At 40.8% G+C, this 23,922-nt stretch overlaps 2 protein-coding genes and 2 long non-coding RNA genes across 4 annotated transcripts in view; 3 read left to right on the top strand and 1 right to left on the bottom strand.

Annotated features, from left to right (window-relative positions):
- Window positions 1-23,922, top strand: part of LOC146504154 (C5a anaphylatoxin chemotactic receptor 1-like) — a 180,802-nt gene that overhangs the window by 96,090 nt on the left and 60,790 nt on the right. The gene's annotated exons all lie outside the window — the stretch shown is intronic.
- Window positions 9,249-12,154, top strand: LOC146504160 (uncharacterized). The gene is made up of 2 exons (XR_014868769.1): window positions 9,249-9,585; window positions 9,824-12,154. It is a non-coding gene; the product is annotated as an uncharacterized LOC146504160 (long non-coding RNA).
- On the bottom strand, window positions 11,755-12,290 carry LOC146504159 (uncharacterized). Its single transcript, XM_085131116.1, has 2 exons — window positions 12,184-12,290; window positions 11,755-12,054 (listed from the first exon to the last, which is right to left on the bottom strand). The coding sequence occupies exons 1-2, from the start codon at window positions 12,202-12,204 to the stop codon at window positions 11,755-11,757; spliced, it is 321 nt and encodes a 106-aa protein (XP_084987242.1). The 5' UTR covers window positions 12,205-12,290.
- The window catches only part of LOC146504157 (uncharacterized), a 16,551-nt gene continuing 15,392 nt past the window's right edge, over window positions 22,764-23,922 (top strand). Inside the window, exon 1 of the long non-coding RNA XR_014877826.1 lies at window positions 22,764-22,995. This is a non-coding gene — a long non-coding RNA (uncharacterized LOC146504157). The remainder of the gene's footprint in view (window positions 22,996-23,922) is intronic.

The raw sequence follows: 23,922 nt of genomic DNA, 5'->3' as shown, positions 1-23,922 counted from the left end.
TGCTGCCATGATTCTAGCCTACGTCACAGCGTCATGTGCGCCTTTTACATCCAACACAAAAACTGCAGTCGTGATGCTTTGATTGTATTCAACTTACTGTACTGTAACTCGGAAATTCTGCCTTCTGAATAGGAAGATGTAGGTAACACCAGACTGCAGATGAGCTGCATACAGGGCTGGACGGGGACAAAAAATCGGCCCGGGCATTTTGACTAGAGACTGGCCCACCATTATAGGAAAAATCATAAAGCCTTTGAATGAAAACAAACGCTGTTGTGACAGTGATGTTCACTGTTTTGATGGTATATATGCATCAATCGTTTGTTGTAAGATTGAGATAATTATTTTTTAAAAGCTAGACATTTTAAATGAGAATAAGAAAGAAAAGTATTTCTTTGTGCCCACCTCTCCCTGTTAATGCCCTACCTGGCCCCCCTGGCAAAACTTTGCTAGATCCGCACCTGCACAGTTACCAGCTGTCAACTACCTAAAAAGGATCCTGGGGTTATCTGTCTCTCAGAAACAGTTCATAACTTCCCTTCAACTCATTTATGTCACCTAAAAGGTAAACCTGTTTCTCCATCACCTGTTCAGCTCTGATGATTCAGTAAGGACATCTCCTGGTTTCATCTTCATGTTTCCCTCTCACCAGATAACCAAACCGATATCATGACCAGCAGCTTTTTTGCAGCTGTGGCTCCAACAAACATCAGCTGATACTAGAAATTAATATTAAATCAATTCTAACAACAGCTGATCAAGCTTAAAAGTGCTGCTGTTGTTTAGCGTGACATCGGCTGGTTTCCTCTTTCTGGCGCAAAGTGGGCGATAAACAAACAAGAGAGCCGATCAGCTGATCATTGATCAGTTTTCATGATTGAAGTAGAAACGGGAGAGGGAGGGGGCAGAATGAAAGAAGAAGAGGCAGCTGTGCAGCGTAAAGACAGAATAACTCCAGCTTTGTGCCTTTTTCATTGTAGCTGAATTACGGGACAAACTGTTCCTTTTCGCCTCAATAAGAAACGCGTAATATTTTCTCTGAATACCAGACGGGACGGTTGGCAACAAACAAAATAAAGTTCAACATCATTAACTTCATAGCACCCACCCAGCTGTATAGAAACTCCGTCATGCTAGCTAGTACGCAGTATGGAAAAAGTCAGAATAACGAAAATAAACTGCACCTAAACTTGGTTTATATCTGACCCAGATAGACTGCAGGTCACAACTTCTTACCTGAAGTTCAGTTCACACTTGGACTGGCGGCCGCCTCGGGTCTCTTTTCCTTCTGCATCCCCTTTCCCTCATCCACCTGCTGGCCTCCACCACTTGCCAATGTTACAGAATCTGTGGTGGAAGCTCCGCGATAGCCACCACACGAAGTAACGAGTAACGACCCTATCTAAATCCCAGTAACGACTAACGCGTTCCTGATTTTGGCATAATAACTAGTTACCGTGCTCGTTACCACAATAATAACGTAGTTACTGTAACGCGTTACTTAATAACGCGTTACAGACAAAAAATCTGTCGCAAAACACTAAACTATACCCTATACTTCACAGTTTTAGGAATCATGGATATCAGTGATGATTATTACACATTTCCTACAATTATTGAGTCTACCTAAAAATGCATGACATTTCTAAATGTAGTCACATCCCTATGAAACATGTTTGATTATCACCTGTAGTCACAGCTGGTGATAAAGTAATTAAAATCTCCAGCTTGCATGTGACAGCACTGCAGTTATTAATATTTAAAAATGGGGCATTCTGCACGATTAGTACTATTTGGTACTTGAAGTGTATTTTGATGCTAATATTTCAGGACATTGCGCTTGTTACGTTTTCATTTTCACCCCGGTTCTTTTTATTCCTCGGGCCTCCAGAGACGACACCGGAACTCAATATTTATTTCACAAAACCTTTATTCATCTTCAGTTACGCATGCACCTTCCAGAAGGGCAGATGTACAGGTGCAAGCATTCAGGGACAAGGGTAACAGACTTCTCTCTTTCCTATCTGTTCCATACAGTCCTAGCATCCCCCAACTGTAGCTTCCTGTCTCCTTTTATAACAGGCAGACCCCCAGTGTCAATAAATTCCTCTCCCTCTACACAATTACACACACTCTCAGGCCTATAGCTAAACCAAACTAAAACACACAGACATTCACAAATCCTTCCCTATTCCTCTGATCTACAGCTGGACCCTCTCATCTAAGCAAATTTAAGCACATTAGATTCTAATAATTGTTTTCTCCTACTCACATGCTGCATTGTCGAAGCTCTCTGGCCTTCCGGTTAGAATGACCGCTCAGTGTTTTATTCTGATCTGGTGTAAAGTGCATGTTGCGTATAGTGACAGCATGATAGTCACATGCTAAAACTGACTTTTTAAAAAAATTACTGGATGTGCATTTAGCTCAAATGTCTTTTTCAGCTTTTGTCCATAAATATTCTGTATATAAAGATTTTCATTCATTTTACAGAATCTTTTATTTTATTTTGCTTCACAAATAGGACCTTTGTGTCAAATGTATGTCAACTGTACACAAAGATGGATGGATCTACCTTATATCTGCACACTTTGTATTGAATCCAACATGATGTTGATTTTGTAAATTAAGGTCACATCTTCATTACATCTGATTTCAAAACACTGATCATTTAAAAAAAAAAAAAAAAAAAAAGTAAATTCCACACCAAGAGCAGGAATAAAATATGATTAGTCAGCAGGAATAAATAACAAACAGGAGAAATCCATATAAAACAAGGAAAAGACACACATGAGCGAGCACGTCACATGATAGCACAACATTTTCTACCCACAGTTTGAACTGAATAACAAATAACACATGTATTCATTCAATGTACAGAAAATGAAAACAAACAGAAATCAGAGAGTAAAATTTAATAACTTTTATTGATGTTAATTTTTTTAAAAGTTATTTAAAAAGAAACCCCCAACAAACAAACCCCTCTGAGCAAGCACAAGGCGACATCGGGGAGGAAAAACTCCCTTTTAACAGGAAGAAACCTCCGACAGAACCGGGCTCTGTGAGGGGACAGCCATCTGCCTCGACTGGTCAGGGGGTTTCAAAACTATATAATTTTCAAATTTCCCAAGTTAAGATCCCAATTTTCTACAAATGTTTTTTAGTCGATATCACGATTTTTTTCTACAGTACATCAACCTTGTTTTGTCTCCTGGTGAAACGAAAGCATCGGCATATAGATGAGAAAAACCGACATATGCAACTTGGTTTCTTCAATAGTTTGGCTACCTCCTGTGTGAAAATTCTAATAATCGCATCATCAACTGTTGGGTCATTTAATTCCCTGTATCGCAGAACTGCTTCTGGCTCTTTCCACTCTCCACACAGGGCTTTGAAAATCACCTTGTGGAAGTTTTTGAACTTCCTTAACGGGATTTTATCAATTTCATCCCTGATTGTAGCCCAGATTTTTTTGCTAAGCCTGCTATAGATGGCCCAAACTCTTTCCAGACTGATGTCTTTGCCTGATTTTTTTACAACCCAATTAACTAGTTCTTCCATACATGTCTCCACAAAAAATCTGTATTTTTCTTTGTTTTGAGACAATTCATCCTTTGCTGCCGAAGGGTATTCTTTGGATTGATTTTGCATGCTGGCTTCATGTTGAGCAGAGATTCCTGCTTCACCTGTAGCGTGAGTGTCGTCATGGTCTTTCTTGTCTGTTGGAGTTCTGGGCTCCTCATTGAATCTCGGGTTTTTATGGAGGTGAACATGAATAACTGTGACATTCTTGCTAATATTAACATTAATATTTGTGGGACCAGAAGAATTTTCTACTGTGTTGTTCACGTTGTCTGTTGTTTGCTGTGAAATAAGAGGTCGCATTTCCTGTCTGGGGTCAACTGTGTTGGAGGTCCGTGTAAGTTCAGGAGATGTCTCTGTCTCCTCTATTTCATTGAAGACGTAAAGATTTTAATCTCGACATTATTGGAACGATCAACATTAATCTTTGTGGTGGAGGAATTTTTACTGTGTTGTTTACGTTCTCTATTGTTTCCTGTAAAATCAGATCTTGAATGAGATTTACCAGCTGTGCATAATCCTCGGTCTGTGTTTCATTTGAGGGCCTTTCCGTGGTGACATTTTCGGCGTGCCCAGACCAAAACTGTTGCCACTGCTCATGTGTAACATTATTTAGCAGTTCGTCTAGCAGTGGCCTCACTTCATTTACAGGAGTGGAATCACTCCTGACATTTTCTGTATCTATTCTCGTTGATGGTTTATTGCCCATTGCTTTTTAATATCTATTTGTTTGCTGATAACTTGTTGTCTCTTTGTTAAAGCTAGCACTCGAAAACGTTACAGAGGGGTATTTATGGGCTCGATTTGAACTTAAATCTTAAGTCTGTGGCGTCCTCTGTGTCTATATATATATCTATATCTATATATACTGTATATCTATATATACTGTATATATATATATATATATATATATATATAGAGAGAGAGAGAGAGAGAGAGAGAGAGATATCTATATATCATAATAATCTGACAATAACTATAATATTGGCCATATTATATTTACATTACCACAGTGAGATGATTTTAGTCTCATGAACAACATTAGCTAATTGTTATTTACTAACTACTCTTGAAATAACTGTTCGGTACAGAAATGAAGCCCAACAATCAGCCCAACTCATCATATTATGACAGGCTGTCAATAAATTCCTCGCAGTTACACGCCAAAGTTTATAGCTAAACCAACTGTTTTGGCATGTCAAAGGTCAGAGTTCAGCAACTTAATCCCATTCTTAAGAGCTTTAAGGCCACATGAAATGCTTTGAGAATAAAAGTTCACAATTGTCCTCTAAACAAGGGTTGACCAAGTCATTAGGGCTGGGCTATATCATACCGTTCACGGTAATACCGGTGTAATGTTGGGCAACAATAGGAATGAAACGGATGAACCAGAACTGGTTTGTAAAAATGCTGCAACTTCAGTGGTGTGGAACTGGTTTGGCTTTCGTCCGTCAGATACACAACAAAGCACTAGTTTTGGTAGAGCATGCCAGCGGGCCGTCGTTATTACCGTGTTGTTTGGAAAATACAGCACACTTAAAATCAATCCTTTGATTTTTCTGAAAATCAACAGTGTCCCTTATAATCCCGTGTGCCTTATGTATGAATTCTGGTTGTGTTTACTGACCTCGAAACGATTTTATGTGGTAGATGGCGCTCGAAAATCTGTCAAATGTTTTAGTACGACTTTGCTAAGCTACGAACCCGCACCACTTGATGGATTGTCGGAGCATTGCGGCTATCGTAGGAAGGAGCCTCGCGGAGTGATACGTACGCTGTGTCCCAATTCAGGGTCTGCACACTTGAAGTACGCATTTCAAGTGCGATTACGTCACCGCCACGCGACGACGGCTGTCCCAATTCGAAGTGTTCTTCAAATGCATACTCCAAATGCGCCGTCGATTTCCCCGTTCCCCGTCCCATTTCACACACCTCTCACTTCCGCACTTCTTGTACTTATAGTATGCACGTACGTAGTGCGCGTAGTGCACGTACTTCAAGCGTGCAGACCCTGAAATGGGACACAGCCGTACTGTGCTTCAACATAATATTACCGTATTGTGTGTGTATAACCTCTTTTTAAGTTTTGTGGATATTATACATGGTTATGCTGAGGATATGTCGGCCAATTTGTCGGAAAATTTCCAGTGGAAATGCCTTTTGGTTAAACTGTCAGCAAGGAATTTGCATTTACACTGTTAATTTTTTATATAACTTTAATGCTCTTAAAATATAGCCATAATTGTAAGAATAATATCTGGCTTTTAACAGATTATTCTTGTAACAAATGTGAATATGCTGAGTGGCCGTAGCACTGTGCACAGGATAAAACCTCTTGATTTTAGTGTCATGCAGAACTAGATTCAGGCCAAAGATTGCATTTAAGTAACATCGGTGATTAGAAGCCAGTGTTTTGATGTTTTTGGGGGGTTTTAAAGTCTTTCTGATAAGGTTATTTTGAAGTTTATTTTTAAGTCATAAACCTATTTATATTGACTATGTGCACGTTAGCATATGCTACTTCCGGTGCCGAAACTCCTGTGGGGAGTTTTGTTTCCGGTGTCCTATTCGCGCCCTGTTTACGGTCCAAAACAAGTTAAGCAAATTAATAAATCAAGCGGCGATTTACATTTCTATAGATGTCTCGGGCATTTACCCAATATATCTGTAAATGATGTTCATCGACTTGTCGATATTTATCCCTGCGCCTCAGAGCAAAAGAGAAAAGGGATTCAAATGTTATATTTCTCAGCTGTCCCTCGTTTATCGCGGGTATTATGTTCTAAAAATAACCAGTGATAGGTGAAATCAAGTAGCCAATTTTATTTTTTGACGGTGCAAAACGTTTCGTGGACATACAGCACTGCACTTCAGAGTCACACTGCTAGCGATTGATGCAGCGATTCTGTACTGTACAGGAGAGATGTCACGGAGGAGATCGTCTGCAGCGATCAGGACGCAGGACACAATGTGACATAAAAAAAAATAAGCATGCAAACTTGCACTAAAAAATCCGCGAAACAGCGAGGTGAAATGTGAACCGCGTTATAGCGAGGGACCGCTGTAATTTTAAAGGTAAGTCACAACATACCCTTCTTAAATACTAATGTATAGAAACCGTTACCAGCAATTGTTCATTTTTTGTGTGGCTTTTTTCACGGTTCTTTAACATGCTGTGTAGGTGTGTACTTGACTAGCTGATATCGACATAACGGGAAACATCTGGTTTGACTATTCTTCACCTGTAGTTTGAATGCTGAACATTTGCCTGTTTAAATCATAAGACCAGTCACTATACAGAGATGTGCTTCTGAATGTGGACGATGTGTCTTCTGCTGCAGTGATGCAGTTCTGCTTATGTTGAGTGATGTAAACAACTGATCGATTTAAACTCTTTAAACGTCAAAATTGATCATTAGATTTTTTATGACACAACAGTGGCGAGTGTTCCCACCTTCTGCTTTTTGTAACTTAACGCGATCTTTCCGTTTTCGAGTTTTGGACATCAATTTTGGAGTATATCTTCGCAGTAGCGATTGACCGCAAAGTAAAGCTACCGGAAATGTACAACCCCACATCCGGTCTCAAACCAGGAAGTTAGCATTTTCTCGTGCACAGGGTCAATTGGTTTCCCTGGTTTTAAACACAAATTCTAAGCTCTTACTCTTCATTAAAACAAATGCAGTGTTTACCTGTACGGGGACTGACAGCCACTAGAGGTCTCTTTACTCAACGTTTACATTCATCAGTAACTTCCTTCTCAAATGCCAAATGCTAATGCTTGCCAGATTAAATAGGCTTGATAAGAGACAATACGTTTTGCTCTTAATATCATATTATGTTATCTGTCATGTCTTTTTCATCATTCATATTTTATTGATGAGACCTTCGATGGAGGAGTAGCAAATATGCAAAGATTAACTGGTGATTTTTACAGTGTTTTTACTGGCTGGTCTTTGGCATGTTATTTTATTTTTGGTGAATAAAACAAAACCTCTGCAAAGACCAATGAAGCGGAGCCGTTACTGAGACACTGAGCTCAGGCAGAGTGAAAGAAAACATGTTTCCAGCATCCAAAACAACAGCGCTGTTCCTGTGACCTCTATTAAAACCTTGACTTGGGAAAAGGGAGTCATTCATAAAAGCATCCTCCAGAAGTTGAATTAAAATATGCAGATGAACTGTTAACCTTGTCTGATACCATTTTTAAATGATGCAGCTTAATGAAGGCAGTTGTACTATTTTACATTGAAGCGAACAAGGGTGAGTCTGAAAGGGGTCATGCTGTCTACTAAACCACATTTTATTTTTTTCCACAACATTTTTCACATTGTGAAATAATACAAAACACTGTCTCAATTAAATTGGGTTAATATTTAAAAATACAAAAACTATGGCTTATTTCACACAAGCACAGGACTCAGGTCAAGGTCAAAGGTCAATGTCAAATTTATTTATATAGCACATTTCCAGACAGACGATGCTGCACAAAGCGCTTAACAATATAAAAATGCCATTAAAAAGGAACAATGTAAAACAATAATAACAATATAAAACAATGATAGGACAATAAAAGAGTGAAAACAATAACTTAGACTACTAAATAAGACCAAAATGCTTGGGTCATAGTGCGTTAAAAGCCAGGGCATAAAAATGTGCCTTTAGTAGTCATTTAAATTGATCAAGTGTTTGTGCAGATCTAATATTTAGGGGAAGACTATTCCAAAGTCTGTGACCTGCCACAGAGAAGGCTCTATCACCACGAGATTTGAGATCAGTCCGTGGGATGGACATCATTGATTTTGAGCTAGATCTCATGGTTTTTCGTGGAGCATAAACAGAAGGGAGCTCAGACAGGTAAGAAGGGGCTCAGGCGTTAAGCGACTTGAAAAAAAAAAGTAAAAGTTTAAATTGGATCCTGTAGGAGACAGGAAGCCAGTGTAGAGAAGCTAAAACTGGGGTTATATGCTCTCTCCGTTTGGTACCAGTTAGCAGGCGAGCAGCTGCATTTTGGACCATCTGAAGACGATGAATGGAGGCCTGGTCGAGACCAAAATACAATGAATTGCAGTAGTTCAATCTGCAAGTAAGGACAAGGTGAATAACACATTCAAAGACGTTAGCCGGGAGGTATGGCTTTACCTTGGCTAGCTGTCTTAACTGAAAGAAGCAAGACTGGACTACTGCACTCACCTGCTTATTCAATTTATAAGAACCATCAAGGTAGACACCGAGGTTTTTTACACGTGTTTTACAAAAGGAGGAAAGGGGGCCCAGAGCGCTATTGATGTGATTATTGACAAAGTTGCCGAAAATGACAACTTCATTTTTATTTTAATTTAGCTTTACAAAATTTAACGGCGTCCACTGTTTGATGTCATCAAGGCAGCGTTATAAGAGCTGGGGACGGTCTGACCCTGCTTTTGAAGGCAGATAAATATGCAAATCATCAGCAAAGCAGTGGAATGATATGTTGTACTGCAAGAATATGGAACCCAATGGCAACAAATAGAGTGCGAATAAGGCAGGACCCAAAGTAGAGCCTTGATGAACAGAAATGGTGTCAGACCAACCTTCACCATCAAGGCCTTTTCCTGCTCAGAGCTTTTCTCCACCGTTTGGTCAGCTGGTAGATCTCAGAGTTCAGAAACTTGACCTGATCTCATACGCCTTGATGTCATCCTGCAGACACAAATGCAGTCAGACAACCTCAGAGGTTTAAGAGGTTTCAGATGTAGTAAAGCAATATCGGCTGTTCCTTCACTGCTGATAGCTTCAGCTCATTTTGGAAGGTTTTTAAACTTTCTTTAAACACGATCATTTACACTCGCTTCAAGTAAAACTTTAATTTGCTGTAAATTATCTCAGTGCTTCAGGTTGTAGTTTGAGAGTCTGAGAGTTGACGTGGCCAGCGGAGGACGAGCCGGGGCGCCGCGGGTCTGACAGACACGCCGTCACCTGATCGGACAGTTTTATGATCACCTGACAGGAAACAGTCGCACAGTGAGTACAGCTGCAGATTGATTTCATGTTCTACTGTCACACAAAGCTCACAGGAAGTAAGAAAAAGTAACTGAGTACATTTACTCAAGTAGAAGTGGTGGTAACTCTGAGCACTTTTTATTTGTCTGCCAGCTGCAGGCAGTGATTCAACAACGCAAAACTAGAATAGAGAATCGTTCAGCTTCATTTCAGCCTTTCTCATGTTGTGTCTCTGTGATTGTGTCCTGTTTTGGTTCAGGCAAGGAGAAGAAGCTGAGTCACACAGCCAGTTACTGCCTGAGATATGATACGTGACCACAGGATGGCGCAGTCGACTGAGCTATATGGTCACGATGGACGCCACACATAAAACACAATTAAAATAAAACCCTGACAGAGTCAAACATGCAGCCCGGGGGCTGGATTAGGCCCACCAAAGGTCCCAATACGGTCCTGGGTGGCTTTGAATGAAGTGAAAATTTAAAAGTTCAGATATTTGGAAAATAAAATCATCTCCTACTCACAGTGTGAGGATGCCAGCACAGGAGCAGCAGACTACAGGAAGCTAAAAGCTGCTTGAATGAAAACGAAATGCTATTTAAACCTGCAGCAACAGCAGAAAACTGAGTGAAATTGTATGTTTTAGACTTCACAAGTTGATAGCTCATTAAACATGAACGCTTTGAGAATGCGTTTGGACTTTTCAAAAAACACCTCTGAAGAGACTTCACTAAATGGTGCAGAACACCAACCTGCCCGCTGAATAAAGTCTGAATAAATAAAGTTGGATGTGATCTTTGTGTTCGAGTTTGCTCTCAGATCTGATTGATTCAGCTTCTTTGATGTGAGAGGCTGTCCACACTCTGACACGATGACCCTTCCCTCAGAGGAAACAGTTTCTCTCTAAGATTTCCCTGCAAAATGTTTGAATACCTGCTGCTATCTGCTGCTCGGTCTGCATCACATTCTGCCAAACCATTAAGAGGAATCTTTTCAAAATAAGAGGAAATATTGGATAAGGCATGACAGCTCTGAACCAATCAGTTTGCAGCAAACCAGCAGTTTAATAACACATCACAAATCTGTACAGGAACATGAGCAGACGGAGGTTTCATTAACACAAACCAGTGAGGCCAGTCTGTCCTCAACAGCAGCTTTACTGGAACACTGTGGCTACTGGGAAACACTCCCATAAATACACACGTGTGTGTTACTGCAGATATGTTTACAAGTGTCTTTATATGAATAACACGTTTATAAATGTGTTCATACAGCTTCCAAACAAATACAAAGTGATAACTGATGGAAGTAGTGCAGTACTCCTACGTTTGCAGTACTATGAACTTCATCACATGACTTTTATTATGAAGACCTCACAGGAAATGCAGCATTAGTGCTGACAGAGCGACAGGAAGAGCACGTTACACTGTCCCAGCAGGTGGCGCCAAGACAAGTAGAACTGACAAATGAGGTGCCTACGTTTAAATGTGACCCACTGTGTTCACAGTTTGATTTGTTCTACATGTTGCAGCTTGTTTACTTCAATTTAATCTTCACAGCGTCACGTTTCTATGATGTCATCGTTTGTATAATCTAAAGTGTAATCCCAGAGTCGTCACTGAAGCCGGCTCTCTGTCACTTAGTCTCTTCTAACTTTATTTAAACACATCCGCAGGAACAACGCAGCGGGTTACCTGTTACTGAGTCACACGCACGTGACACCTTCCTCCTTTAGCTGTGTGAGCTTCATCGAGTATTTGAACTGACAGGTTAGAGAAGGTTACTGATGTGAGATATCAGATTAGACTCGTTGGAAACATTAAAATATCATAAAAACATTTTTGACCATTTGTGAGTTATTCACATTCAAACACGTGTGATCAAACTTCCTAATACATAAAGAGAACGACTCAGCTCTCAGTCTGTTAAGTACAAACTGATACAGCGCCCTCTCCTGGCTGCAGAGGACACTGCACGCAGGCTGAAAAAGTCAGAGAGCCGCTGATGTTAGCACAGGCCCAAACTGAGCTCCAATCACCTACAGGCGACCGCATCACATAGCCCTCCTCAGCCGCAGCTTTTACAGTAAAGTCTGCCTGACGGGTCCCGTAGGAGGTCAGGTGATCGTTGTCTCTGTAACCTGAATGGCCACCTTGAGTCGACTGCTGGCGTGCTGTGAATGGAGAGAGATCACGTGTCTCCACCATGTGACTCCTTCTCACCGCGGGCTGGCCGGCGGCGTCTGAGTCTGGAGAACCTGCATCTCCATCGCCTCTGCCGGCTCCTCCGCTGCTGCTGCTCTGCTCCAGAGTCTCTCGCCATCCGGACCACTTCCGGGATGATCATGTGATCCAAATGTCTGGTCTCCACAGGAACCAAAGTGAGTGGGGGGTGGTCAGGCACTTCCTGGGTCTCTGCGATGCTGCTGGACAGGAAGCTGGTCAGGAGACTCGAGCGCTCCTCGAACAAGTCCTGCTGGACCTTCATGGGCTGGAGACACACACGAGACACACCAGAACACAGAGAGATGGGATCAGTCCCAAGATCAGTCCCCCCCCCCCCCCCCCTTTCCTCTGCAGGGGGAAGACAAAGTACAGATGACGGGTTTGTGCATTTGACCTGTGAGAGTTCTCTCAGCATGTCTGAGAAACAGCTGAGAGAGTTGGACTCTAACCAGAGTCTGATTGGCTGTTGCTCTCCTCTGATGGGGATGACCGAACTTCTGCTTGGAGATGTCAGAGGAGGAGTGCTGGCAGCACAGCGCGGAGGACCCGGGTCATCGTTCTGCAACAGATCAGAATAAAACACTGAGCGGTCATTCTAACCGGAAGGCCAGAGAGCTTCGACAATGCAGCATGTGAGTAGGAGAAAACAATTATTAGAATCTAATGTGCTTAAATTTGCTTAGATGAGAGGGTCCAGCTGTAGATCAGAGGAATAGGGAAGGATTTGTGAATGTCTGTGTGTTTTAGTTTGGTTTAGCTATAGGCCTGAGAGTGTGTGTAATTGTGTAGCGGGAGAGGAATTTATTGACACTGGGGGTCTGCCTGTTATAAAAGGAGACAGGAAGCTACAGTTGGGGGATGCTAGGACTGTATGGAACAGATAGGAAAGAGAGAAGTCTGTTACCCTTGTCCCTGAATGCTTGCACCTGTACATCTCCCCTTCTGGAAGGTGCATGCGTAACTGAAGATGAATAAAGGTTTTGTGAAATAAATATTGAGTTCCGGTGTCGTCTCTGGAGGCCCGAGGAATAAAAAGAACCGGGGTGAAAATGAAAACGTAACAAGCGCAATGTCCTGAAATATTAGCATCAAAATACACTTGAGTACCAAAAAGTACTAATCGTGCAGAATGCCCCATTTTTAAATATTAATAACTGCAGTGCTGTCACATGCAAGCTGGAGATTTTAATTACTTTATCACCAGCTGTGACTACAGGTGATAATCAAACATGTTTCATAGGGATGTGACTACATTTAGAAATGTCACGCATTTTTAGGTAGACTCAATAATTGTAGGAAATGTGTAATAATCATCACTGATATCCATGATTCCTTAAAACTGTGAAGTATAGGGTATAGTTTAGTGTTTTGAGACAGATTTTTGATCGAAAACATTTTTACGACTCACTAAAATCCTACAGCTTATTTAAGAAGAGCTGAGTCTTTTTTTTAAATCTACATTTATAATGTAGATTTAGTATTAACTCACCGACTGTTCAGTCCCTGTTTATGTTGCTCTGTCACCACCCAGAGGAAGTTGAAGTGCTGGTCTGCTTTTGTGCTTCATACTCTCACCCCACCACACACAGACACGGCTGCAAAAGATTCCTGCTGAGAGCACAGATCCCCTACATGTGAGTGTAATAGCTACAGGTACTGGACTGGACTCGCAATTCAGATGCTCTCTACAAAAAAGGGCAGAGCAGGCTGTACCTGCAGCGGACGCTCAGGTCTTTTGGAGTGAAGGGCCCACTCCTGAAGACCTTTTATGACTCTGTGGTGACCTCAGCCATCTTTTACGGTGTGGTCTGCTGGGGCGCAGGATCTCTGCTGGGGAAAGAAAGAGACTGAACAGGCTGATCCCAAGGGCCAGCTCTGTTCTAGACCCTGACCCTGTGTAGGTGGTGGGTGACAGGAGAATGGTGGCTAAGCTGTCATCCCTGTTGGACAACATCTCCCACCCCATGCAGGAGACTCTGACAGGAATGAGCAGCTCCTTCAGTGGCAGGCTGCGGCACCCATGATGTTGGACGGAGTGATTTCGCAGGTCTTTCCTTCCAACTGCTGTAAGACTCTACAATATGGTCTCTGCAGAGGACCACACATGTGCAGACACACACACAGCATACAAAATTGTAACTCTCACCCCGTCTCCCTGCTGTGAAATGGCACCAAGTGCAATTTCCCCTATGTAACAAAATACTTTATTCTATTTGTATAGTATTTATTCTATTGTATATAGTCTTCTATTTTGTAGAGTATGTTATTCTGTTTATCTTATTCTATTCTTTTTTCTCTTCATTTTTTTTTACTGCTTTTGTACTTCCTGCCGTGACTAAAAATTTCCCACGTGTGGGACAAATAAAAGTTTATCTCATCTAATGTTGGGAACTGCGATTACAAAATTAGAGAATGTGAAAACGCAATATTTAATGGCAAAATTTAAGTGTAATTTCACAGGAACTAATTAAGTTATTAGTCTTCAAGACTACTTAACAAAATGACAACAGAGCTTGCCTATCTCCTCTAATTGCTAGTTTCTCTCCAAGCTCAGTTTTTAGGAAATGTCAGAGTTTTTCCATCAAATAAAACAGGTTTGGCACTGAATCAAAAAAATCTGCAACCAATATTTCAGATTATCAAAGAATAACAGCTGAAGTAGTAACAACAGAGGACTATTTGGGGTTTGACAGCAATTTATCACCTGTGTCCAATCTCTCGTATGGTTTTATGTACTGGAGCATGTTAATCCTTGACAGCCTCACAACATCATCATCAATTTTCTCTCATCCATCATGCATTCAAAATCTAAAGGGAAGTTAACTTAACAGAAACAATAATCACATTTCCCATTGAACGAGTATGATGAAGTCTAAATTTCTGTCACTTTTAACTTATGATCAGAACTAATATGAAAATAAATGTTAGTATCTGTTACAACACTTCCACTGATGTTGTGGTTTAAACTCATTTGTACCTAACCCTGGGATATGTGCCTATGTCGTTTCAGTTATTGAGTCCTGTCTCACTCCAAGAAAACAAAACTATAATGTCCAAAACAAATTGCAAGCGAATGTCTCTAAATGGTGCTTGAAGGAAAATTAGAGAAGCCGACCAGCAAACAAAAATGAAGTGTATGCACATAGAGCTCTAAATGTGTCTGGATACTTATCCAAACACTCAACGATCCAGCAGAAATTGTAGCAGCTGTTGCTCGCTCTCTCTTCTCAGGGGTACCGGCAAGACGACAGGACACGGTCCATCTTGTAAAACTGAGAGAACGTCTACTCCCTAGAATGGAGGATTAACAGTGACTTGAAGGCTATCGAGTGCAAAAAATTCACAGTGGGCTCACTCAAGCTTGCTTTGCCTAAGCCAGAGGCCATGTGAGCTCATTCACGTTAAGCAACACCACAGTGTGCCGACTCAAATGCTGTTGAGGTTTACTTCTTCTTGACCTCACCTATCCTTTTGACATCCCAGCTGGAGAAAAGAGTCGGATGAGGCTGGAGTATTTTTCATCCATTCTTTATTACCAATGCAAAGTAAGTGGGGGGTGGGGGGGCTGCCCTGTGTCACCCCTCTCCAGTAGTTTTACTAATTCTATTGTTCAGTCTTACAAATCATTTCCTGTTCTTTTGATCTGCAGCCGCCCCCTGTTATCTAAGCACATTCTATTCTGTTGTTTTATTCGGCATAGCCCCGATTAGAGAACAGCTCTTAACACCGCGTTACATCATATGTCATGACATAATAACATACAGAAATTTAATAATAAGCATAAAATATGGAAGAATGGATAATAATGACTTTAAGGCTATGACGTGTAAAAATGTCAGTGAGTTCAAACAAGCTCGCTCTGCCAAAGCTGAAAGCCATGCGTGCTTAAACCTCCTCCCGCCCAAGTTGGCTACCAAGTTGACTGTCGTGAAAAAGTCGTGAAACAACAACATCGTAATACTTAAAGGCAACTGTAGCGCGTAGTGTATAAACCTTAATGTAACCGTACAGTGAACATCAGACATCAAATAATAAATTAATACTGGGTTACAGCACCATGCTAGTCTCTAATGTGCTTTATGCTAACTCAGTTTCCCACAATATTAAGTTTCTTAATAAAAACAAAGCATTTGCCTTCAATAACTCCTACCAGGGCTGGATGCTGGCCGGATGAGTGAGAGTGAGACAGTAGATCCGCAACCTCGGGAGCGGATACACCCTGTCTTTTCCCGGTTGCCAATCCCCGATAACAGCCGGTTAATATTAATGTTAGCTTAATGGCTAATACTAATGTTCAGAGCACATCACGTGAACGTTCTAAACGAGCTGGGTATGAATGAAACTCAAAGCCACGCCCACTGTGACATCACAGCACGTTTTCCTTTGAAGTTAAAGGCTTGTGAGGGCTTAAATACATGGTAACAACCACTGCACCAACAGCACCTAGCGTTGAAAACACATTTTAACAAAATTAATTTACTGATTCAGTAGGCTTATAAAAAACAATCTAAAGGTTTCACTATACCTTCTTTATCAATTAGGCAAGGCAACAACTAACTGTTCCTAGCGTTAAAGACACATTAAAAAAAAAAAAATTTATCAATTCAGTAGGCTTCTAAAAATTGACAACCCAATCTGTCTAGAAAAATGTGGCGCTCAGTATTCGGCCGCACAACTTCTTCAGATACTGATGGCTTTGAGGAGCTTGACAGCTGTTATTTTGAGCCTGATGGGTTCCTTTTACCGATTTTCGATTCCAGAGATGAACAGTTACCCACCTCTGAAACACCTGAGGTTCCCGAAAATCCCGAACCAAAAGACCAGTACAGTCATACAATTCCTTCAGATACTGATGTCTTTGATTGTACAGAATATTATTTTGAAGATGATGGGCCCGTTTTCCCGATTATTGATTCCGGAAATGAACAGTTACCCACCTCTGAAACAACTGAGGTTCCTACAAGTAGTGGTGTCTGTGAAAATCCCGAACCAAGAGACCAGTACAGTCATACAATTTCTTCGGATACTGATTTCTTTGAGTGTTTAGGATATTATTTAGACCCCGATGGGCTCCATTTCCCAATTATTGATTCTGGAGATGAACAGTTACCCACCTCTGAAACAACAGAGGTTCCAACAAGCAGTGTTTCTGTAAATGTCAATGAAAAGTGTCCCACCAATGAGAGTAACAGCATTGATTCAGTCAGTGCTGTCCTTCCTGAACCTTCAGATACTGATGAATCTGAGGAGAATTTTCAACAAGAGGAAAGAAAAACTATTTTTTCCCAAGTTCAAACAAGCCTTTCAGCTCTTTCTTCCTTTATTATGGCTCCAGTTGAGTCTGTGGGCCGGGGAGTCATTTCTGTCACTAGCCAAATCCTTAATATTGGTCGCGCACCATTTACCTCCCCCACTAGTGAAACTGAACCGCCACCCACTTCTGAAACAGCTGAGGTTCCTACAACCAGTGTTTCCGTAAACACCAATGAAAATGAACAGTCGACCATCCTCCTTACTGAACCATCAGACATTAATATAGGTGAAGAGAATTTTCAGAGAGAGGAAGCGGAAACTAGTACATCCAGAGTTCACGAAATGATTGCAGCGCTTTATTCCTCTTGTACAACTCCAGAGTCTATCAGCAAAAGAGAAACATCTGAGGTTCCTACAACTAGTGTTTCTGTAAACACCAATGAAAAGGAACAGTCGACCATCCTCCTTACTGAACCATCAGAGATTCATATATCTAAAGAGAATTTTCAAAGAGAGGAAGCAGAAACTAGTACATCCAGAGTTCACGAAATGATTGCAGCTCTTTATTCCTCTTGTACAACTCCAGAGTCTATGAGCAAAAGAGAAACATCTGAGGTTCCCACACCCAGTGTTTCTCTAAACACAGATGAAAAAGAACAATCACCCACATCAAAACAATTTGTAGATTCGAGGGACCGGTATAATACACCCGACTGGGCATTCTTGTTTGAACCTGAAAACACAACAAGGGAACAAAGATTAAATTTGACACCTGAAAGTGAGGAAAGAAACGAACAGTCTCCCTCTGAAACAGCTGAGGTTCCCATAACCAGTGTTCATATGAACAACCTTGAACATGAACAGTCTTCCACCAGTGAAGCCCAGGTTCCCACAACCAGTGATAGTGAAAGACCTCAGCCAGGGGAAAGGTATTGTTTAAATGAAACAAACAACCCTCCTTCTCTAGCTAGTATTGGTTCAAAAATGTTTAAAGACAACTGGGTCATGAATAATGTACGCAGCTGGGCATCTTTCTTTAAACCTCGGAACACAAGGGACCAAGGGACTGTACAAAGATTCAATTTCACACCTGAAGGTCAGCAAAGAAACAAGCAGTCACCCTTTGAAACAGGTCAGGTTCCCCCAAGCAGTGGTTATATGAACAACTCCGAAGATGAAGACACTTCAACAAGTGAGAGTTAGAGCACTGATTTATTAGTTAGAGCACGGAGATGAGAGACAAGAGGGCAACACACCTGGGAGAAATCAGAGCCGACAGTACAGGGGAAACGTAAAGTGAACACACTCACATGAGAGGGGACCTTCAGAATAAGACAGGAAACTCACAGACAGAGAGAACTAGATGAGACACTAAACTTAGACAGATTCACATGCAGACAGTGTGACACCATAGACAGACAGAACACAGAAGTGGGACCAGGGCAGGCACAGAACAGAACCCTAACAAATGGCAAATAACAGAATACATACTCAGAATAACAAAAGCACAAAGAAACACAAAACACTGAGTCGGCAGACTCAGGACCATGACAAATGGTGTCCTTCCAGAACCTTCAGATATTAACAGATCTGAAGAGTATGAAAAAACGAACAACATAAGTATTTTTTCCAGAGTTTACACAAACCTTTCAAATGAAATTCAATATCCATAGCATATAATGACATCACAACTATCCCCCAGCCAGTCGAAGCAGATGGCTGCTCCTATGAGTCTGGTTCTGCTGGAGGTTTCTCTCTGTTAAAGGTGAGTTTTTCCTCCCCACCGTCGCCTTAGTGCTTACTCATAGGAGATCATTTGATTGCTGGGGGTTTCTCTTTAATACTGTGTGGTTATAACCTTACAGTATAAAGAGCTTTGAAGTGCCTGTTGTAACTTGGCACTATTAGATACACTTCAATTGGCTTCAACTGACAAAACATTGAAAAAATAAAAAATCTATCAATCAATCAATAAATAATGGATTGTGTGTGTGTTTTTATTTTTCTATACCAGGGTAAGTGCTAAAGCTTAATGGGTTACAATTATAGCCCATAATTGTAAGAATAATATGTGGCTTTTAACAGATTATTCTTGTAACAAATGTGACTGTGCTGAGTGGCCGTAGCACTGTGCACAGGATAAAACCTCTTGATTTTAGTGTCATGTAGAACTAGATTCAGGCCAAAGATTGCATTTAAGCAACATCGGTGATTAGAAGCCAGTGTTTTGATCTTTTTGTTTTTGTTTTTTTAAAGTCTTTCTGATAAGGTTATTTTAAAGTTTATTTTTAAGTCATAGACCTATTTATATTGGTTTCCCTGGTTTTAAACAGAAAATTTAAGCTCTTCATTAAAACAAATGCAGTGTTTACCCGTATGGGTACTGACAGCCACTAGAGGTCCCTTTACTCAACGTTTACATTCATCAGTAACTTCCTTCTCAAATGCCAAATGCTAATGCTTGCCAGATTAAATAGGCTTGATAAGGGGCAATACGTTTTGTTCTTAATATCAGATTGTGTTATCTGTCATGTCTTTTTCATCATTCATATTCTATTGATGAGACTTTCGATGGAGGAGTAGCAAATACGCAAAGATTAACTGGTGATTTCTACAGTGTTTTTACTGGCTGCATGTACAAAAACTCAGAAAGCCTTTCAAGAAGGCAGAGTAAAGATGAATTTATAATACCTTCATTTAGACTGCGTATTTATCAGATTTTTGCTGACATTGACTCTACTTCAGAATACAATATATATTTTTGCGTTCAACGTTTGAAAATGTGTCATGCGCAAAAGCATCAGCTCTAAGAGCCGTGCTTAGAGAATGCTTTGTAGTAAATCAGAAGAGTCGACTCCCATTGAGCGAGAGCCGGTGTTGTGCCAAAAAGTGATTGTCTGCCAAAAACTGATTTCCGGTATTTGCCAAAAGTGATTGCCTATATTTAAAGTGCTATAAGTAAGTTGTTGGGCTATAATATGTTAAACATATGTCAAATGCATCCCTTATGGATGACATAAAGTCATCTTGAGCCACAAACAACATTCTTGTAACAAGATAGAAGCCGCAATCAGTTTTGGCAGTGACTTTAATATAACCTTTATTTATGCAGTAAAAAAATCTCATTAACATTAAAAATGTATTTTGTAAGAGTAAGTTGCCCAACAGGACAGCAGAAATGGCAAATATTACAATAGTTCTGTAAAAATATTTTAAGTGGGATAAAGGACCTGATTGGTTATAATGTAAGTACAAGTTGTAAAGATACTTAAAAAACAGCTAATTTTTTAATTCTCTATATAACCCCTTTGTAAACCCTGTTCACCGAAGTCTATTTACGAACATACGCAAAGATATTACACATAAAAAATACACAGAAACACTGGAAATCAGTTTTTGGCAGACAATCACTTTTTGGCACAACACCGGCTCCTCACTTTATTTCCTTTCGCTGCTCAGCTCTCACACAGTGGCTCAGCTATGCTCCAATCCCTCCATATTGTGGCCAATCACATGCGAGGATATAGGATAATATCATTATGTGAAAAACAGAGAGGGTGAGAGACGTGGCAGTCAAGTGGAGTGTGCGTCTGTCTTCTCAGTAAGTGAGTGAGACAGTAGACAGCGGTGAGGAGGGCTGTGCGAGTGCATCGCAAAAACACATAAATATGCCTGACACCTGTAAACGAAGCAGCATATGGCTGCAGTTTAAATACTTTTTTGTCTCGGTCTCGTCTCAACTTTGTCTTGGTCTCGATACCCTCTGGTCTTGGTCTTGGTTTAGGCGGTCTTGACTACAAGTCTAATGATCTCATCCACTTGCATATCTGGTGTGATCAGAGGTGGCAAAAGTACAGCTATTCGGTACAAGTCATACAGTTATTAGTGTTAAGAAATACTCCAGTAAAAGTTGAAGTATTATACCGATTAAACTTCTTTACTTTTTGAGTACATTTCAGAGCCTCTTAAAAAGTACAGCCTCTGAAATCCACTTAAAGAAAGTAAATGGGTCAATGGGTCTAGTTTATATGATATGCTTGATATCAGCTCGTCTCACGGCTGCTATCCAGGCTCGACGCCTTCGTTTGGTAACATCCGATACCTGAGCTCCTTGATGTTGCTTCCAGCTTGGGAAAGCATAAAAAGACAACCCAAGCTTATTCCCGTGCCGACCGTAAGATCGAACATTGCAGCCGACCGTAAGATCGAACATTGCAGCCGACCGTAAGATCGAACATTGCAGCCGACCACACAGCAAGTACGAACCATGGATGTGCTTTCGCTCCTTCATCGCTTGCGCTTAGACCCCGAACATGGCGGATCAGGCCAAAATCCTTTCCACGCCCACCCCCGTGACATCACGCTCCAAAGCCCTATACTAATGTTCAGAGCACATCACGTGAACGTTCTAAACGAGCTGGGTATGAATGAAACTCAAAGCCACGCCCACTGTGACATCACAGCACGTTTTCCTTTGAAGTTAAAGGCTTGTGAGGGCTTAAATACATGGTAACAACCACTGCACCAACAGCACCTAGCGTTGAAAACACATTTTAACAAAATTAATTTACTGATTCAGTAGGCTTATAAAAAACAATCTAAAGGTTTCACTATACCTTCTTTATCAATTAGGCAAGGCAACAACTAACTGTTCCTAGCGTTAAAGACACATTAAAAAAAAAAAAAAATTATCAATTCAGTAGGCTTCTAAAAATTGACAACCCAATCTGTCTATAAAAATGTGGCGCTCAGTATTCGGCCGCACAACTTCTTCAGATACTGATGGCTTTGAGGAGCTTGACAGCTGTTATTTTGAGCCTGATGGGTTCCTTTTACCGATTTTCGATTCCAGAGATGAACAGTTACCCACCTCTGAAACAACTGAGGTTCCCGAAAATCCCCAACCAAATGACCAGTACAGTCATACAATTCCTTCAGATACTGATGTCTTTGATTGTACAGAATATTATTTTGAAGATGATGGGCCCGTTTTCCCGATTATTGATTCCGGAAATGAACAGTTAACCACCTCTGAAACAACTGAGGTTCCTACAAGTAGTGGTGTCTGTGAAAATCCCGAACCAAGAGACCAGTACAGTCATACAATTCCTTCAGATACTGATGTCTTTGATTGTACAGAATATTATTTTGAAGATGATGGACCTGTTTTCCCGATTATTGATTCCAGAAATGAACAGTTACCCACCTCTGAAACAACAGAGGTTCCCACAAGCAGTGTTTCTGTAAACGTCAATGAAAAGTGTCCCACCAATGAGAGTAACAGCATTGATTCAGTCAGTGCTGTCCTTCCTGAACCTTCAGATACTGATGGATCTGAGGATAATTTTCAACAAGAGGAAAGAAAAACTATTTTTTCCCGAGTTCAAACAAGCCTTTCAGCTCTTTCTTCCTTTATTATGGCTCCAGTTGAGTCTGTGGGCCGGGGAGTCATTTCTGTCACTAGCCAAATCCTTAATATTGGTCGTGCACCATTTACCTCCCCCACTAGTGAAACTGAACCGCCACCCACTTCTGAAAGAGCTGAGGTTCCTACAACCAGTGTTTCCGTAAACACCAATGAAAATGAACAGTCGACCATCCTCCTTACTGAACCATCAGAGATTCATATATCTAAAGAGAATTCTCAAAGAAGGAAGCAGAAACTAGTACATCCAAGTTCACAAAATGATTGCAGCTCTTTATCCTCTTGTAAACTCCAGAGTCTATGAGCAAAAGAGAAACATCTGATGTTCCCACACCCAGTGTTTCTCTAAACACAGATGAAAAAGAACAATCACCCACATCAAAACAATTTGTAGATTCGAGGGACCGGTATAATAAACCCGACTGGGCATTCTTGTTTGAACCTGAAAACACAACAAGGGAACAAAGATTAAATTTGACACCTGAAAGTGAGGAAAGAAACGAACAGTCCCCCTCTGAAACAGCTGAGGTTCCTACAACCAGTGTTCATATGAACAACTCTGAAGATGAACAGTCTCCCACCAGTGAAACACAGGTTCCTACAGACAGTGTTTCTGTAGATATACATGAAAATGAACAGTCACCTTCTGAAACAGCTGAGGTTCCTACAACCACTGTTTATATGAACACTCTGATGAAGACACTTCAACTAGTGACAGTTACAGCACTGATTTATTCAATGTTTACCCTCCAGAACTTCAGATATTAACAGATCTGAGGAGAATGAACAAACGAGCAATGCAAGTATTTTTTCCAGAGTTTACAGAAATCTTTCAGCTTTGTATTCATTTATTAGAGCTCCAGTTGAGTCTCTGGGACAAGGAGTACTTTTCGTCATCAGGCCCATCCTTACTATTTGTGGAGTCCGTTTACCTTATTGTTCAATCTGTGTTCGGCAATTACTCGGCGTATGTTTCCCCGGACCCACAGACGAATTTCATCCCTAATTCCTACACTGAGAAGATTCTTATGTGCACATTGTTGTGCAATTGTTATAATTTTTTTCTTCCATGTATTGACAATTGCACTTATAATATTCTTCGGCATGAAAAGATCTAATTAGTTCAATCACTAATTCTAGCAAACAAACACCACTTGCTATAGCAACATTTTCACATGAATTCATATCCTTAACATAATGACATCACAACTATCCCACAGCCAGTCGCAGCAGATGGCTGCTCCTATGAGTCTGGTTCTGCTGGAGGTTTCTCTCTGTTAAAAGTGAGTTTTTCCTCCCACTGTCGCCTTAGTGCTTACTCATAGGAGATCATTTGATTGCTGGGGTTTTCTCTTTAATACTGGTGTGATTTAACCTTACAGTATAAAGAGCTTTGAAGTGCCTGTTCTAACTTGGCACTATTAGATAGACTTCAATTGGCTTCAACTGACAAAA

This window comes from Neolamprologus multifasciatus, chromosome 14, assembly GCF_963576455.1.
Source record: "Neolamprologus multifasciatus chromosome 14, fNeoMul1.2, whole genome shotgun sequence".
Lineage (NCBI taxonomy): Eukaryota > Metazoa > Chordata > Actinopteri > Cichliformes > Cichlidae > Neolamprologus > Neolamprologus multifasciatus.
Note: the sequence above shows the minus strand (reverse complement) of the source record. Positions and strands in the feature narration are given on the sequence as shown.

What these genes read in the sequence shown, in the direction of transcription:
- LOC146504159 (XM_085131116.1), bottom strand. Translation starts at nt 12,204, where the DNA reads ATGCTGAGAGAACTCTCACAG. An exon ending in TGCTGAGAGAACTCTCACAG is followed by an intron (nt 12,055 to 12,183) that starts GTCAAATGCACA and finishes GTGTGTCTCCAG; the next exon opens with CCCATGAAGGTCCAGCAGGA.